The sequence below is a fragment of the Cuculus canorus genome, chromosome 3 (genome assembly GCF_017976375.1).
Source record: "Cuculus canorus isolate bCucCan1 chromosome 3, bCucCan1.pri, whole genome shotgun sequence".
NCBI lineage: Eukaryota > Metazoa > Chordata > Aves > Cuculiformes > Cuculidae > Cuculus > Cuculus canorus.
In genome coordinates, this window is record NC_071403.1 from 45,313,023 (window position 1) to 45,330,873 (window position 17,851).

General features: G+C 42.2%; 1 protein-coding gene across 9 annotated transcripts in view; it reads right to left on the reverse strand.

The window, feature by feature from the left end:
• NHSL1 (NHS like 1) overlaps nt 1-3,660 on the reverse strand; it is a 183,027-nt gene extending 179,367 nt beyond the window's left edge. For 2 of the 9 annotated variants that reach the window (XM_054062559.1, XM_054062558.1), the window contains exon 1: nt 2,967-3,637. In XM_054062559.1, coding sequence (XP_053918534.1) covers nt 2,967-3,294 — 328 coding nt within the window. In that variant the 5' untranslated portion in view covers nt 3,295-3,637. Of the gene's footprint in view, nt 1-2,966 lie in introns of all 9 variants that reach the window. The other 7 variants (XM_054062566.1, XM_054062564.1, XM_054062561.1 and 4 more) reach the window with 5 other exon arrangements.
• Between the last annotated feature and the right edge of the window lie 14,191 nt (nt 3,661-17,851).

The following is a 17,851-nucleotide window of genomic DNA, read 5'->3' on the forward strand; positions in this document are numbered from 1 at the left end:
AATGTCCTACCCCCTCATCCTGAAAGCCAGAGCAAAATACTTAAGTCATTTGATACAACATCATGCTGTATCTGCCTGTGCAGCACAAGAGATACAGCAGTTTACGCTATTTTTCCGCGCAAGAAACGGTTTGAGCAAAAAGAATCTAGTAAATGGGAAAGCAATTAAAGTTCATTTACAATCCTTGTTCTTACAGTCCCACAAGCACTTTTCCCCATGAAGCTTCTGCATCTTCAAAAATGGCAAGGAAAAAATCTCCCCTTTTCACTGTTCCCAAACAAAGCTAGCATTATTAAACCATTCTCTCCATTTTGCAGGTATTTTCCTGTAATGCCAGCAACAGGGTTAAACTTGCAGACAAGCCTTGACAGCTTGCATTATAGAGACATTCATGATGCTAACTACAACTGACAATCCCACCCCATCTCCTTGGCCACATTATGATATGTAGAAAGCAAGGAAGAAGAGAATTGACATGTCTTTATGTGTAACTTAATGTCAATATGCTTAGCTTACACATGAGTACCTTGCGACCAATAGGCAAATAAAATAATCTTTCTTTACTAAAAGGCCATGCTTTATAAAATTTAAAAAAAGAATAGAAAGAAATAATCATTGATTCTCATTGACTTTAATAAATGAGATCTTTGCAAAGTAAATATTAGTAGCAGCAATGCAGTTATTAAGTAGCAAAATTAAATTTGACAGCAGAGACGCCACTTACCAAATGGAGAAAGCCAAACATAAGAACTGCACCCAGTTTTGGGAATTGCCATGACAGCAGGAAAGATCATCAAATTAAAAGCAATAATAGGCTTAGCTCAAAGAACTGAATTGTAATAGAAAAAATTAAGTAGTAACTATATAACTTGTGCAGCAAACAGATGAGCAAGAAAGGATACAATAACTAAATGTCTGACACACGTAGGATTTCAGGGTTTGCACAGTGCACTACCCTCATATCACCCTTGTCTTTAGATGTGCAGCATCAGTGTACAGTAATAATTAGCTCACTGTTTAAATTAGAAGGAAATAAATACCGCTTCCCATCAGGGCATCAATGTAATATTCTTGCTTCAAGTCTGACTGTACAATGCCCTGACAAACTCACGTAACTATACTTGCAGAAAAGGATTTATCTGTCTTAGAGAAGAAGAAAAACTCCTTAAGTTTGTCAAACAGTTACAAAGCACCAAAAAAAAAAGTCACACTGGTTATAACAAAACTTGAGTCTAACACTTAGAAACCACAGAAATAGCCTTTTGATAACTGTGATGATGGTTTCCGCCTTTGGAGGAACTGTATACTGAATTATACTGTAAGAAGTAAATCTGCAATGAAATAGGTAAACTGCCCATACAGGGTTCACACTCTGAATCTTATCTGTGAAAGGCCTTCCTTATCAATGTTGTTTATAAGTATGCCAAAAGCAAAATAAACTTTCTATTTCCATTTAAAAGAAAACTATCAGTGGTCTCAGAACCACAATCCTTTTTAGGCCAGGCTTATGCGTTATACAGCTGCCACAGAAGTTGCAACACAGTTCTTCGGATTCTTGAATGCTTCCAGCGCATTGAGAAAGCTAAGCTGATGTTGCAAGCCATCTTCCAGTTACTCTGTGGGGAGCTAGGACACACACAAATGAAACACCATGTGGCAGACGCAATTTTTACAGGATCCTTTCTCCAAAGTTGGATTAAGCTCTGACAAAATTTCTCCTGTATGTCTGTGTAGCTGTACAGTTAGTGCCCCCTGAGAGTCACTTTGCAGGCTCAGAAAGAAACTTAACGAGAACTTCTCCACACTGCCGCTACTTAGGAATCCGAGGCTGGATGTGGATGTCGGTGCTTGTGCTCCAGGTGAAGTTGAAAATACAAACTTAGGATCAGTTCTGCACGCGGCACAGAAGCTCAGGAGAACCGAGAGACACAAAAACATCTGCAAACTATATTCAGGTTTCTATTTACTGAGGTTTTCCCATGCACATACAAAAGAACTAATCAGGCATGCGGGCTGAACGCTCAGAAGCCGGGCTGATCCGAAGTCTAGCGCAAACCTAGCACCAGCACCCAAACAAACCCAGCCAGCCCTCCCTCGGGATCACGGCGCTATCTCCTAGCTAACATCTCCCCGCGCTGGAAGCGCTGACAGCCGGGCAGCTCCCCTCTGCCCCGCCGGATTACATTCCTGCCAGGCAGAGGCAATGGGAAAGCACCAGCAGCTCCAGCCCCGCGTGCTGACACCTCCTGGCCCGGAGTCACCCGGAGGGGGACGAGTCGGCAGGCACCGGCGGGGCCCGGGAGGAGCCGGGGGGCAGCACCTGAACGCGGGAAGGGATACAGAATCAATCATAGAACCATAGCATAATTTGGGTTGGAAGCGACCTTAAAGATCATCCAGTTCCAACCTCCTGCCATGGGCAGGGACACCTCCCACTAGATCAGGCTGCCCAAGGTCCCATCCAACCTGGCTTTGAACACCTCCAGGGATGGGGCATCCACAGCTTCCCTGGGCAACCTGTGCCAGTGCCTCACCACTCTCATAATGAAGAAATTCTTTACGTCTAGAAGATCATAGAATCTTAGAATCACCAGGTTGGAAAAGACCTCTTGGATCATCGAGTCCAAGCATTCCTATATGCCACTAAACCACGTCCCTGAGCACCTCGTCTACCCATCTTTTAAACACCTCCAGGGACTCAACCCCCTCCCTGGGCAGCCTCTGTCAGTGCCCGATGATCCTTCCTGTGAATTTTTTTTCCTGATATCCAGTTTGAACCTCCCCTGGTGCAGCCTGAGGCCATTCCCCCTTGTCCTGTCCCCTGTCACTTGGGAGAAGAGGCCAGCACCGGATAGAAAAGGATGCTTAAGTTTCCCTCCTTTTCTTTTCTTCTTTTTTTTTTTTTTTTCTTTTTAAGCAAATAAATGAATAAAGCAACCCCCGTCCCGGCCAGGGCAGGCACTCACGGATCTTGACTTTGCGGTGGTCGAGGCGGGCGAGGAGCTCCTCCAGGGCGCCGAGCCGGCGCTGGAGCCTCTCGTTGCGGTGGCAGAGGGAATCCGCCTCGCTGAGGATCCCTCCGAAGATGTCGCCGGCGCATCGGGAGAGGTCGGAGAGCTGCATCAGCAGCGACACCAGCGCGTAGGAGCTGACCTGCTCCAGAGCCCCGAAGAGCGGCGGGGCGGCTCGGCGACGCCCGGCGCTCCCCTCGGCCGCAGCCCCGGCGCCGTCCCCGCCGGCCTCGTCCAACCTGCACAGCCTCAACGGCTCCAGGGTCCGCAGCGGGAACGGCATCGCGGCAGGGAGCCCGGGCAGCTCAAGCGTCCCCGCCGCTAAAAGTCCGCATCGGTGACAAAAGTTCGGAAAGAGGAGAGGGAGAGGAGAGGGAGGAGGGAAAGGGAGGAGGGAGGGACGAACGGCAACAACAACAAATGAATCGGGGCGGGAGGGCTACGGAGCGGAGCCCCGAGCGGCGCACATGTGCGGGAGCGGCCCCGGGAAGAGGGAGGGATGGATGGATGGAGGGGAGCGGCCGGGAGGCAGGAAAGATCCCGGCTTTCTCTCCCCGAAGTGGAGATTGGAGGGGAGGAGGAAGCGTGGGAGGGGGGACGAAGCGCCCTGGATGCGGCCACAAAGAGGGAAAGGCAGCCAGGGAAAGAGGGAGGAAGGAGGAGGAGGGAAGGAGAGAGAGAAAAGCCCGGAGCAGCCCCACCTGGGGAACCCCGCGCCGCTGCAGGCACTTTTCTGAACGCACCAAACTCCCAACCCGGAAAGCGAGAGCTGCAAAGAGAGGAGGAGAGAGGGGAAAGAAAAAAAAAAAAAAGAGCCTCCACGAACCTGGAAAAAGAAAAAGAGGCCGCCGCCTACCTGTAGCTCCCCGAACTGGAGCCTCTGCCAGAGCCTCGCCCTCCCCGGGCAGCCGAGAGCCGAGGTGGCCGCAGCGGGGCTCCCCGGGGACACCGGCCTCTGTCCCCGAGCAGGGGACAAGGAGGACATGGGGAGGGTCTTGGCCTCAGCCTCTGCCCCTGCCCTGCTGCAGGTCAGGCTGGAGTTGCTGCTCAAAGAGAAGAAGAACAGCCCTCTTGGGAAACACGGGGTGCGGAGCGAGTGGGGCTGTAGTTGTCATTTGTGGTTAATTTTTAGTAGGGTTGACACCAAGGTATGAAAAGCAAAGCCTGAGTGTCACGGTGCTGGACGTTGCCCCCACACATAATTCTGGTATGGACTGAAGGCAGATTCAAACCTCAGAAGCCCCTCCGCTTCATCCTTGTAAGACACTATCAATTCTTCATCGAAATGCCTGCTCTAATGGGCTATTCCCCACAGAACCAATTTAGCCCACTAACAACTGTCAACAGCTGCCATTTAGTTTTAATTGGACAGTGGCCTACTGGCTCCAGGCTCCTGCTATATGATAAAGAGAGGAACCCAATCCCACTTTTCTTATGGAAAAGGGCCCTGGGGAAAAGTGGTTTTATGCTCCCTTCCTCCCCTATAGTCTGTTTCAGTTCCCTCTGCAGCTGCAGCTGATGAATCTACTGATGAAAGGAAAAAGAACCAGCTGGATTAGGAAGGGTGCAGGGACAGATCCACTATGCCCTTTCATCGCTATCTTGGGGCCACACGATTTATAACAAAATATTCTGGATCACAGTAATCCTCATATGTCATCTTAGCCTTGATGAATTAAGGGAAACTTGAAGAAAACAATTCCACCAGAGTGTATCAGAAGCTACTTGGTGCATGGACGAATCTGGGGGCAAGGCTGCAGGCAGTGAAATGTGAACTAAAGACTCAGTGGCATATGGAAGAGTTAAGATGTATGGGAAACACATTTAAGGATGATACTTATGCACAAAAATTGCAATTCACTAATTCTTCTCATACATTAGGCTTAAAAAGGCTTTCATTTTCCTTGGGAAAAAAAAATGCAATCTAGTGTTAAAAAAACAACGAACAAGCCCGCCTTTCTTAGACCTCAATCCAAACAGGTTAGTGATGGATAACTTTGCAGCTTGGAATGCTTTCACTGATTTTCCGTTACAGACAGTACCACTGAGTGCATATGTGCAGTATTTGTAGAAACTGATGAGAAGAACATGGTGCAAACAGGCTAAGTGATGTTTAATCAGGATTTTAAGCACATGAGGAATCCTGAGCAATAGTCTTGCAATGGGAAAGCTGTCAGGATCGATTAACAGAGGATGGAAAACAGTCATTTGCTCATATTGAATTCCTCTCTTTTTATTTTGGGACATAATGTCTTCATTAGTTCTTCACCATGTTTGTTTGGGATAGTCATTTTAATAAAAACTATAGCCTATTTACTGGCATGTTTGAATTGAGGAGTGTATCTTCATATGTTTTTAAAAAAAACTATAGGAGTATCATGGGGAAACCAAGTATGAGGTGGAATTAAATACAAAACACGGTAAGAAGAAAATAAGCAAAGAACTCACTTCAGGTGTCAACTGAAAAGAACCCACAGCAACATATCTGCCTGGGCTTACCATAAACTTTGATTGAGCATTACTCATTTTTATGTAGAAGTTTAAGTAATACATAGTTTAAAAATTGTAAATGTACTATTCTAATATCCTTTCTTGCAAGACAAAATTCAGATCAATTCCTGATACAGTAAATAATTTGTATGTTCTTATCTTTAAGCAGGAAAAAGTATTTAAAACAGATTTGAGCACAGGAAGAATAATAACAAGAAATCAAAACTTTAGGCAACTCCAAAATGCAGTAAAGAGGCTCAGGAATGAGCCAAATTTCACTGCCAGTGAAGCTTACTTTACCTATTTCACCGCTTCCTGTGTTTGCAGACTGTAATATGAACTACTGTGACAGCCTGGGTATTTCTGGGAGGAATAATATCTCATAAAAAATAAGGTGGGTTTAGGACTGTCAGTTAAACCAAGTTAAGAAATAAATCTGAATTTTAAATGACATTCATGAAACATTCAATGTCTGTATGTTTATTCCAGAACAATACTTTTTTCTCATTAATTTACTTGGATCTATTTTTCTGAGATGGGCTATTACTATATGGAATACTCAGGAAAACAAAACAGGTGTGAAAAAAATATTGAGTGGCAAATGTGAACATTGGTAAACTGAAACCAGTAAAAGATTATCTTAGAGCTTGTTTCTTCTCATGAAAAGGAAAAGGAGCTTAAATACTTATGCAGTTGGAGATTCAAAGTATTCATCGTGTTAGAAAGGAAGCATCTACAATTTTTAAGTTCGGCGGAAATACTTACTTTCTTAGGGACACACCCCCGCAGTTACCCACGCGTATTTTCTATTATTTCAAATAGTTACAGCTGGAAAATGTTTCCTTTTCTCCAGGACATGAGGATGCTCCTGTCCCCTTTTTATACTCGGGTAGGCACCACCAGCTGGGAGGCAATGCCTGGTGGTGCAGTAGCAGTGACTGCCCCTGTGCTCACCCAGGCCGCTGCCCTTGGGTGAGCCACCCTTGTGGCTCAAAGCCTTGCACATTCACATCAACACAGTTTGTGACAATAGTGGTGTGTAAACGGTGGGAATGAGGGCTTACTTTCCATTTAGCTGCATCTGCTGGAGAAGGTGTGTGAGCTCAGTGGGCAGTAGTTGCTTTCATTCGTTCAGTTAAGCCTGGCAGAGCTGTGACCAGGAGTTCCGAGTCTAACACCGGCAAATAGCCTCAGTCAGGAGTAGGGGGTCATCTGAGAACAGGAACAGAGCCTAGAAAAACAAGATGCCAAGGAGGAAGGCAGACAAAAGGACAGTAGTGACCTTACTAAATCTTTCAAGTCAATATTGATTTCATTTTTAATGAAAGTTCCAAGTTCACTGGGAAGCTCATTACATCTTAATTGTAGCCTTCTTCCTATGGTAGTCAAGCCTCAAGTTAAATTACCAAATTAAGGACCTGAAAACTTTCATGTTCTATTTCAAGAAACAGAAGACAAGTCTTGTGGGAGTTACTCATCACCTACTGTGGAACAAATGCTGCTCTTCCCTCAGCTTGCTTTCGCAATCCATTTGGGTTCTCAGAAGCAAATGACGAGCAGTAGTAAAAGAGCCACATGGTCAACCATGAAACATCAGATATCTCTTTCTGAAATTGTATTTACATACCAAGAGGGTAGTTTAGATGTGGTCAGCTGGGATCACCAGGCTCATCCATTGTAGCTTAGCCCACAGATTCAAGCTATAAAACCCAACCAAACTGATAAATAGGAATAAACAACAGTATGGCTTGGAGGGATGGAGGAGGGCGTTTCTTGGTTGCACCCAGAGCTAATGAGCTCTGTTTTTTTAATTTAGAAAACAAGCTTAATGTTCTGGGCACATAGTCAGCTTCTATATTTTTTTGTTACTTTGGCTGTTGAGCTGTAGAAGTTTGGTGCAGGCTTAAAATAGAGGCAATTCTGCAAGAGATGGGTGCTTTCTGACATTTTATTCTGTCCTGGTTAACAGTAAGTATGTGGATGCTCTCAGTCTTGTTGGGGCATTGGACTCTTTTAATCATCATACATCTCATTTATGTCTTCGATAGAAACCCTTTTTCAAATAAACCTGAAGAAGATAGGCAGAAAACAGGAGTAGATCTGACTTCCGACATAGTTAAATAGTATCAGAATTTTACCCATTCATGACTGCATACTTTTTGTATTTTATATAAAAATTAACAAACTATTTAATTGCCACAGGAAAAAAGTGATAGCTATTTTACTATGTTTCTTTAAATTTAGAAGCCACTATGTTAGACTGAAGATCACCTTTCCCTGACAATGTAGCAGAACTTTCAGTCATCACTTTTCTTCCAGCTTACTGATGTTAGAACTGGTATTTTTGTGTGCTGAAATTCTTACCTAGCATAGCTCAAAAAACTCACTCCTTGCCCAGAACAGCAGTCCTGTGGATATTCTTTTAAACATAATAGCAGAACTTCTCTGATGACAACAGGAGTTTCTTCCGAAGTCCTATTTCCCTGCGCATTCATCGTATTAAACTTCTGTCAGCCCCAAGCTCTCCTTGCCTGGCTTATTCTGAGTCATGCATTTGTTTGAAGCCTGCAGCTGAGCTTCCTTTTCTATTCTGTCCTGTAGTATTTTTGCAGATTTTCTTCACCACATTATCTTCACCCTTAAACAAAGGCAGCAGTATAACTCTGACACCTTCATCCTTGTTGTTCGAAGTACTTAGCCAATGTATCCACACTTTCATAACGGATGAGTTTAATATTTTCTTGAGCATTATCTTAAAGGTTAGTGGTTTGTTGCATCAGTTGCTATGATTTTTCTGTCCCTGCTCTCTTTTCTCAGTCCCAACATTAAGCTAAAACTTGTTCTTTGAATCTGTACAGTTTATGGTTTAGACCGTGGGTTATTCTGCTAACTGGCCTCTGAGCTTTTGAGAGCTAGAGAGCTCTGCAGATCTGCACAAGTGCAAGAGTCAGCACATTGTGTTCTGCCAGCTTAAAATCTTTCAAACTCTTTCTAATTTTTTCTGTCTTCACACGGTTGTCTTTGGATAAAAGCTATGCTAGCAATGGTGAAATGGAACATCAAAGCTATCTGCAGTAGGAATGACACCGTGGAGGAACCGGTAGTTGTGATGGCCGTAGGATATGATTCAACAACACATCAACGAGGCATAAACAACTCTTTGACACTAAAAGAGGAGCTCTTCCACCCCTACTTCCTTCCTTCCATTCCTACTCACAGACACATGATCTGTAGCTTGCTCTGCAAGCGTCTGAAGTCCTCAGTGTAGAACTATTGCAGCTTTGCTGTATAAAGTGAGGCAGATGATGTGTTGGGAAGAAATAGCAGGAAAATGTACTTTCCACACTTCAAGACACAGTGGTATGTTGTACCACTCTCACAGAAGCAGAACAGTGGGACAAAATCTCGGCTATGAAGAGAAAAACATACAAGAGATCATACGGCCTATGGAAACATGACTATAGCATTACAGCCCACTCAGATCTCAGAGCATGTAGTGATCATTAGAGGGTTTTGGTCCTCCTGTTCACTGGACTACAGAGCAAAGACAAGACTGCCCGTCACTATGGCAGTGATGGACTGAGAGACAGCATGCCCTCAGGACTCCAGTTCTTGGAAAAAGGAAACAACCCCAAGCTCCCAACAGAGAAACCAAGTTGCTGAGAAATCATCTCAATGGATCAATATTAGCACTCCTGAAGTTGTCATATCATGTCTTCATTTGCTTGAGTTTCTGTATCTCTTAAGAAAGCACATTCCTCACTTCCACTTCCTCTGTGACAGAAAAAAATTCTGATTTATTATTTTTCTAATTGATAAAGTGTTTAGGTTTCTGCTTCACAAGGACTTGGGTCATCTAAATATCATGGAATCACAGAATCACAGAATGGTTTGGGTCGGAAGGCACCTTAAAGTTCATTTAGTCCAGCCCCCTTCAGTTGCCATGGGCAGGGACATCTTTCACTAAAATATGTTGCTCACAGCCCTGTCCAACCTGGCCTGGAACACTTCCAGGGATGAAGCATCCACAGCTTCCCTGGGCAACCTGTTCCAGTGCCTCATCACCCTTATAGTGCAGAATTTGTTCCTTATACCTAACCTAAATCCAATCTAAGTAATTTATAATTATTAATTATTACTGAGTTACATAGCTACAGGTATGCATACAGCAAGTGACTATAGGGCAGGAAGATGGGTGTCACTATTTGTGAAAGAAAACTTTCATCTGAAAAAACATGGAATTATCGCCTGAAAGTCATACTCAACATACGGAGACTTCATAAATGCTGAGAAAAGTCTTTTGTTGCTGTCCCTAGCTTTAATGAGAACAGTTTGTGTTGAAAGCTTTTGCAAATTCCATACGCAATTTTTATTTATTTAAGATGCTGACACCATTTGTGTCTTCACTAGTAGTGTTATATGCAGTCTCCTTTGATGTAATTACACAGTTTACATTTTGATTCATTAACTAAATATTGTAACAAAAAAAAACCCTAAAACAGATTAAAAAACAATTCAATCAAACAAGACTTGTAATTATATTCCTTTAACAAAACTGGTTAAGTTCTCTAATTAATGTATCAGGACTCAGAGTAAACAATACATCCAACAGACAAGAGCCTCTTTAATTGCTTCCCAAATGTGCAGATTGTGCTGGTCAATAAAGCAGAATTCGCTTCTCTTTAGGTATTAGCTTCCCGCCGGCCGTTGCTACAGCTACAGCAAAGTACTTGTTTAAATTTGTTTCAGAAATACACCACCCTGTTTTGTATCAGTTGATGAACACAGATGAATGGTACACCAGTCACAAATGATTTTTTGATACGTTGCAGCAGCTCCTGCCTCATAAATGAAATAAAGGCTTTGGTGACCAAAAAAAAAGCAGAGCGTGATAAACCATCTATCAACACGGATTCTCCTGTTTTTCTCCTTGTGAGTGAGCATGGTTTGTCACTGTGATCTACACTGTGGATGAACCAGCTGCTGGTGAAATTATAGTGGGGCTGTGTGCAACAATCTGCAACAGGCTCTCTCACTGTCTAAACTCACCTCTCCATTTTTGTAAAGGTTTTGATATCTCTTGAAATTTTCAGATTAAAAAAATAGAATTTTTTTCCCCTAATTACATTTACTATAGTATCCATGTTTTGGGCATTTACAGCATGCCAGAAAAAAAAGAAATCTTTAAGCTGAATTTTAAAAAATATTGATTTGGGGAGAATCTATCCCTATGATCATGAAAGGTCTCTGGCTGCCTTGTTTATGTTCCTCTGCCTAATTTCATCTGCCTGGTGTTTGGTTGGGATGAGATTCAATATGTCCATGCTGGAAAGCCCAGTGTTTCTGTTTAAATACCCAGACAGTCTTAGAGACTGGCATACTGCTAATTAATAAAGTCTAATAAAATATTATCAACTTCCAAAATAATTATGTGGAAGATGGACAGTAAGGCAAAAGCTATTTTATGACTATCTAGAAATTACACTGCATAGCAAACTCTAGATTTAATGGAATAAGTGTTGAGGATCTATATGCCTCCAACTAGTAAACTCAAAGTGATACCTGTGATAGCTGGCACGTTTGTATTTTCTACAATGTGTGCAGTGGTAGCACCACTGCTTTACAACTAGTATAAATTATCTGAATTACTGGTGTTGCAGAAACATTACTATTAACATTTCTAACTTTTACAAACAAAACCTTGTATTAAATTGAAAATAAATTGAGAGTGGTATTAGAGAAAGTAGAGGAAATTAGGATTTTTACCGTATACTGCTTTCTGAATACTTCCAAAACTTTGTGGGTACCAAATACGTGATTAGGCAATCGCTGTAACAAATGCAGCTGTGTTTATTTCATTGCATAGGTCAGAAAAACTGTACAAGTGAAGCATCAGTGTGTTGTTCATAAGTCAGTTAAAAAATATGTAGCACTGTATGCAAGATTTACTCAGACCTTTCTGTTCCAAGTGTTTTCAGACTTGGCAGGGTATGCATTCCTCAGAGGACTATGAACATGCTGAGTTCTAAAGCATTTCTAACAACATCATTTTGCAGTTAGATCAAGAAAAAAACACACACCCCCATCACTTAATAGCATAGGAATCAACTTTCAAATACAGTAAAATTCGGTTTAAAAAGTTTTGTTTAGTTTTTCTTAGAAAAGGGTAAAAGAAAGTGTAAATAATTTCAGCCCAAGTAATAGCTTCTTTAGAAAAAAAAAAAATTGCTGACTATATTTGAGGCTCATTCTAGGAGCCTCCCTTACAGTTTCTTTCAGAAATGTTTGCAAATTTAATCTCTGGTTGTATGTACTCGGAAAAAAACCCACCACTTTCACAATGATGCAATTTTTGTTCTTTAATGTGTTGATTTTTTCTGCTTTGTATTTACTGACAGCTATAAGCACAGTTTTGAATACTAATGCAATTATTGCGATCCTCAAACAAAACTTGCATATACGTAAAGTCAGTTATTTTCCACTGAAGTCTGTAACTTATACTATGCTATAAAACCTATAGGGTTTTTTTTATGTACTTTGGTAACAGATGTCATTTAAACTGCTATTCTGTTAAGATTCATTTCAGAAAACCTTAAAATAGAGATCTTCTCACTAATGTCTATTGTACCATACTATAATTAAGTACTAGGCGATATACAATTGCCTTCCGTGAAACAGTGATGTTTGCATGCCCATTGTATTCCATTGCATATTTAAGCCTTAAATGTTTTCATAGAATCACCATGTTGGAAAAGACCTCAGACCATCGAGTCCAACCATTCCTATCTGCCACTAAACCATGTCCCTGAGCACCTCATCCACCTGTTTTTTAAACACCTCCAGGGATGATGACTCAACCCCCTCCCTGGGCAGCCTCTGCCAGTGCACGATGACCCTTTCCGTGCATTTTTTTTTTTGCTGATGTCCAGCCTGAACCTCCCCTGGTGCAACTTGAGGCCATTCCCCCTTGTCCTGTCCCCTGTCACTTGGGAGAAGAGGCCAGCTCCCTCCTCTTTACAACCTCCTTTCAGGCAGTTGTAGAGAGCAATAAGGTCTCCCCTCAGCCTCCTCTTCTCCAGGCTAAACAACCCCAGCTCTCTCAGCCACTCCTCATAAGACTTGTTCTCCAGCCCCCTCACCAGCTTTGTTGCTCTTCTCTGGACACACTCCAGAGCCTCAACAACCTTCTCAGAGCGAGGGGCCCAGAACTGAACACAGGATTCAAGGTGCGGTCTCACCAATGCTGAGCACAGGAGGAGAATAACCTCCCTGGACCTGCTGGTCATGCCGTTTCTGATACAAGCTCTACTACAGAGGCCCTCTTTATTCTGCACAATACAGTGCACACAGTCACAGATGTCCTATTTGGCCCTGCAACCTCTCACTGCTATTTCTTTTTAATTTTTCCAATGCATAGGAAAATGGTTTGAATGTCTAACTTCTCCTTTGCTAATCAGAGTTGCTGGAGCAAAATCATATTATAAAGAAAACTCTAGTACACCGTTCAGCCTATGCATTGCTTAGAAACAGTTTTCTAAACAAATATTTCTGTGCACATTAATGCTCTTTAAGAAATGAATTTTTGTTTGGTTTCAGTTCTGCATTTGAGTATGTCTACCAAAACAGAGGCTGAAATTACAAACATGCTTTCCTACGGCTATTTGGGAGAGTCCATAGTCAGTGGAACTTTTCAGCAGTGTATCTTCTAGGCCGGAAAAACATTGTAGCAGTTGTATATGTACCGAGCCACAAAGCTATAGAGGGGGAAGGGAATTAAATTTCCCAAGCAACACGAAGAACTGTTTTGAGACCAACTACATAGCTGAGAAAAAATAAATTGCAGACTGCAAATAATTCCTATCCTGCTTTGATATTAAGATAACATTTTGACTTATATTTCTAGAATATAACTATATATTTCTATAATGTATTTCTATGATACAATTTTATTTCTATAACTGTAACTATGAGAGCTATAGTTCATGCTCTCAGCACATTCAATAAAGGAACTCGACCTTGCTTTCACATTTCTTTGTTGGCATAACCCTCACAAATCTCCCCACTTAGAAAAATTACTGGATTTCCTTGAGTTGATTTAAAGTTTCAAACAAAGGCTTATAATTTTGCATATGGAGTTTACCATTTAAAAAAATATACATATTCAAGTGAGTTCTATATTGTGTGGCTCAAGAAGAAAATTATAAGTTTGCCTGGTTTCCTTGTAAGCCAAAGGATCCATCAACAACGTTCACCTACAAATCTTTTCATATAAGTTACTAATTCATCTTTGCCCATGATGCTAACAGAATCTTGGACAAAAATTAGGTTGCTGCTGTGCTTAAACTTTAGTTGATCATGTAGATCCAGGTTGTCTAATTCTTTTTTTCTTTTTTTTTTTTTCTTCTTTCTTTTTTCTCTTTTGTCTTTGTTGTAGTTTGAGCTAAATTAGAGTCAGTTTTTGTGACTAAAACTGAATTGCTCTAAGTAACTTCATTCTCTGAAAGCGAACTGCATGTTTTTGAGATGGTATTCTCCAAAAGTGATAATGCAGGCAGGGGTATGCAAAATGGCAAATGCTTTTACTTATTCCAGTAGCAACCAAGGCCATCATCAAGCTTGCAGAACAGGGCTGCATCTGCGAGGAGAAGTGACCCTAAACTGACCAATAGAGTATTCCGTCCCATATATGTCATACTCGGTATAAAATTGAGAGATCATGAGGGGCTCGCTCTCTTCTGCAATGGCCGACATCCAGCAAGGACCTTGTCTGTTTGATTGCTCCTGATCCCCAATCCATGGGTTCCTAAATCCACTTCCTGAGTCCAGCTCCCTCCAAGCCGTGGAACCATTCCCTTGTGTCTGCTCTACAGTATTTCTGGTGCTGTATAGTCAGCGAGGGGTGGGGCATGATCTCAGATATCTGTAGGTATTTTATTACATCATCATCATCATCATCATCATCTTCGTCATCACAACAACAACAACTATAACAATAACAATAGTATTTTAATTATTCTTTACTATTACTATATTATTATTATCATCATCATCATAATCACTATGTTATTGTTATTATTATTTCATTAAAGCTGTGGTTTTAGTTTCCAAACTGCAAGTCTTTTTCCTCTCATTGCGCTCTCCCCTTTTCCTGGGGGTCGGGGGAAGGGATTTGGGAGTCCAACTGCATGGTTTTACCTGCAAAAATTTAACCAGGCTGGGGCTAAATGGTGACAGTCTTCTACTCATCTTTTGTATGGTTCTTTTTGCACAGTTTCGAACCATTGGGATTCTTGGTTATGACTGAAGATTCAGAGGGGTGTGGGGGTGATTATGTCTACAAGCCCATGTTTGTGCACACTAGAGGCGAGGCTGAAATTGCCTTGAAAAGTTAAACTTTATTTACTGGACCTTCCCTGGCACTCCTGGGTTACTCTGTGCTAGCAATAGCCACTGTTCAGTGGCATTTCATTGACAGAACGTGAACAGCAGCTTCTCCTGCTGACATTAAGTGTAAACACTGGCAAAGAAAACAAAACATCTTTTGTAGGCACTTAGCCAAACTACTAAAACAACTGAGCAAGTATTTTATTACAATTGCTAACTTAAGACTGCTTTGTTCTGCAAGGTCTTACTCCATTACAATCTTCTTGTGATAAATTACTGGATAGTTTAAAAAGCAGCCTTCAGAAAAAAAAAAAAATAAACCTTGGTTCTATGTGGCATAAGCTGCATGTTCTATCTCATTATACTAAATTAATCATAAACATTATTCAATATTTAAATATTTAAAAGGCAGAAAGAGCAGGTGCCTGCCAAGACCAGGTGTTACAAATTTAAGCTTAAATGAAATGCAACAATCCTTTCCATGTGTTATTTCCACAACATACACCAGAAACCATACTCTGCACTAATAAGTCCCCAGCTGTGCAGGAGAAAAGCCTTTGTCACATGTTTTCTGATCTGGTCTGGTTTCCAGAATTTACTTCCCACTTGGGTTTCAAAGGGTTCAGTTTTGCTGACCTTGATGGGATTCCGTTCCAGTGTCTCACCACTCTCACAGTATCATAGTATCATAGAATCATAGTATAGTTAGGGTTGGAAGGGACCTTAAAGATCATCTAGTTCCAACCACCCTCATGTTGAGCTTCTAATCGACCAGCACCCCCAAGTCCTTCTCCGCAGGGCTGCTCTCAAGTACGTCATCCACCATCGTGTACAAAAAACAGGGATGGCCCCAACCCAGGTGCAGGACTTTACACTTGGCTTTGTTGAACCTCATGAGGTTCTCAGAAGCCCACTTCTCCTGCCTGTGCAGGTCCCACTGGATGACATCCCATCCTTCCAGTGTGGCGACTACACCACTTGGCTTGGTGTCATCTGCAAACTTGATGAGGGTGCACTTGATCTCACTGTCAATATCATTGATAAATATATTAAACCCCAGTATGGACCCCTGAGGGACACCACTCATCACGGATCTCCATCTGGACTTTGAGCCATTGACCACTACTCTCTGAATATGACCATCCAACCAGTTTCTTATCCACCTTACCGTCTACCTATCAAATCCATCTCTCTCCAATTTAGAGAGAAGGATGTTGTCGGAGACTCTGTCAAAGGCTTTACAGAAGTCTAGATAGATCACATCTATCGGTTTACTCATGTCTGCTGCTGCCCCATCATAGAAAGCCACCAAGTTGGTCAGACAGGACTTGCCCCTGGTGAAGGCATGCTGGCTGCCATTAATCACCTCCCTGTCCTCCATGTGCTTTAGCATAGCTTTTAGGAGGATCAGTTCCATGATCTTCCCAGGCACAGAGGTGAGGCTGACGAGTAGTAGTTCTCAGGGTAATCTTTTGGACACTTTCTAAAAATGGGCACAATGTTACCCTTCTTCCAGTCACCAGGGACTTCTCCTGATTGCCATGACTTTTCAAATATCATGGAGAGGATTGAGATAGTGAAGAAATGCTTCTTTATATCTAGTCTAGATCTGCCCCTCTCCAGTTTATACCCATTGCCCCCAGTCCTATCACTACAGGCCTTTGTAAACAGTCCCTCCCCAACTTTCTTGTAGCCCCTGCAGGTACTGGAAGGTCACTATAAGGTCTCCTTGGAGCCTTCTCTTCTCCAGGCAATTTATAATTCCAAAGGAAAATGCATTATACGCTACTGAACCGCCAATGCATTTCTCGCTAATCATACTTTTACATCCCTGACAGAGTCTGAAAAATTGTACTAGGTTTGGGACTATACCAGAAATATTGGGTGTGCTGGCAGAACCAATGACAGCGCTTTTGGAACTGGAGTATCAGGATATTTGAATAACTAATGTGCAGTTCAAAAGCACTTTTTCCTTGGAGGATTTTCATGCATGTTACAAAGATTTAAACTAAATATTTAGAGGAAGGCAAATACAACTGCACAATAGCTTCTATATCTATAGAACACCTACAGAATATTAGCATATTTTTATGTAACTAAAAATTGCATAAGGAACAACTTCTTCACTAGAACTGTAATGCAGTGCTGGAACAAGTTTCCTCCAGGGATGGTGGAATCTAAATTCTTGAAGGTTTCACGGCCTGGCCAGACAAAGCAAGAGATGACCTGACGTGGCAGCAGCCCTGCTCTCTGCAGGAGGTTGTGCTACAGGACATTTGTGTCGTCTTCATTCTTGAATGTTTTCAAGATAGGCTGGATCAAGCCCTAGACAACCTGGTCTGAGCACACAGTTGACCCCACATTGACTTGGGGACCGCATGATATCCCTTCCAACATGAAGTACCCTATGATGCTATTACCCCAAAAGCTGCTTTTGAAGCACTATTACTTCCATGATTTTGTGAATATGAAATCCAGACTAACTAGTAGTAAAGTCAACAATATTCTTTCAAGTAACTTTCCAGGCATAAAAAAAGAAAAAAGTTTGCTTTTTGGTTTGTTTTGGGGTTGTTTGTTTTTTTTACTGGAGAGAAGTCCACAGCTACCTTCCAGGCGTCCATCCAGGAGCTGGAGAGAGAGATAGAGACTCTTTCAGCATAACTCAGGAAGGGATTGAAGGCCCCAGGCTGAGCTGAAATGGGGCTCCTGGGCCCATGGGCAGTGTGGTGAGGGGTCGCAGGTGGGACTGGTGAGGGCCATTCAGCCTCTAGAGACTCAGTTCTTGGGGTTATTGCCATGTAGCTATTTGCTATTTCCATAGAAACTACATCTGAATTACAAACCTGTTGCAGACTGGAAAGTACTCAGAGGCAGCTTCACATTTTTGCAGCTTCTTAGAGGTTTTTGCAGGCATCTTTGGAGTTAGGCCACTGGGTTATGTGGACCTTTGCTCTAATCAGCAGAGG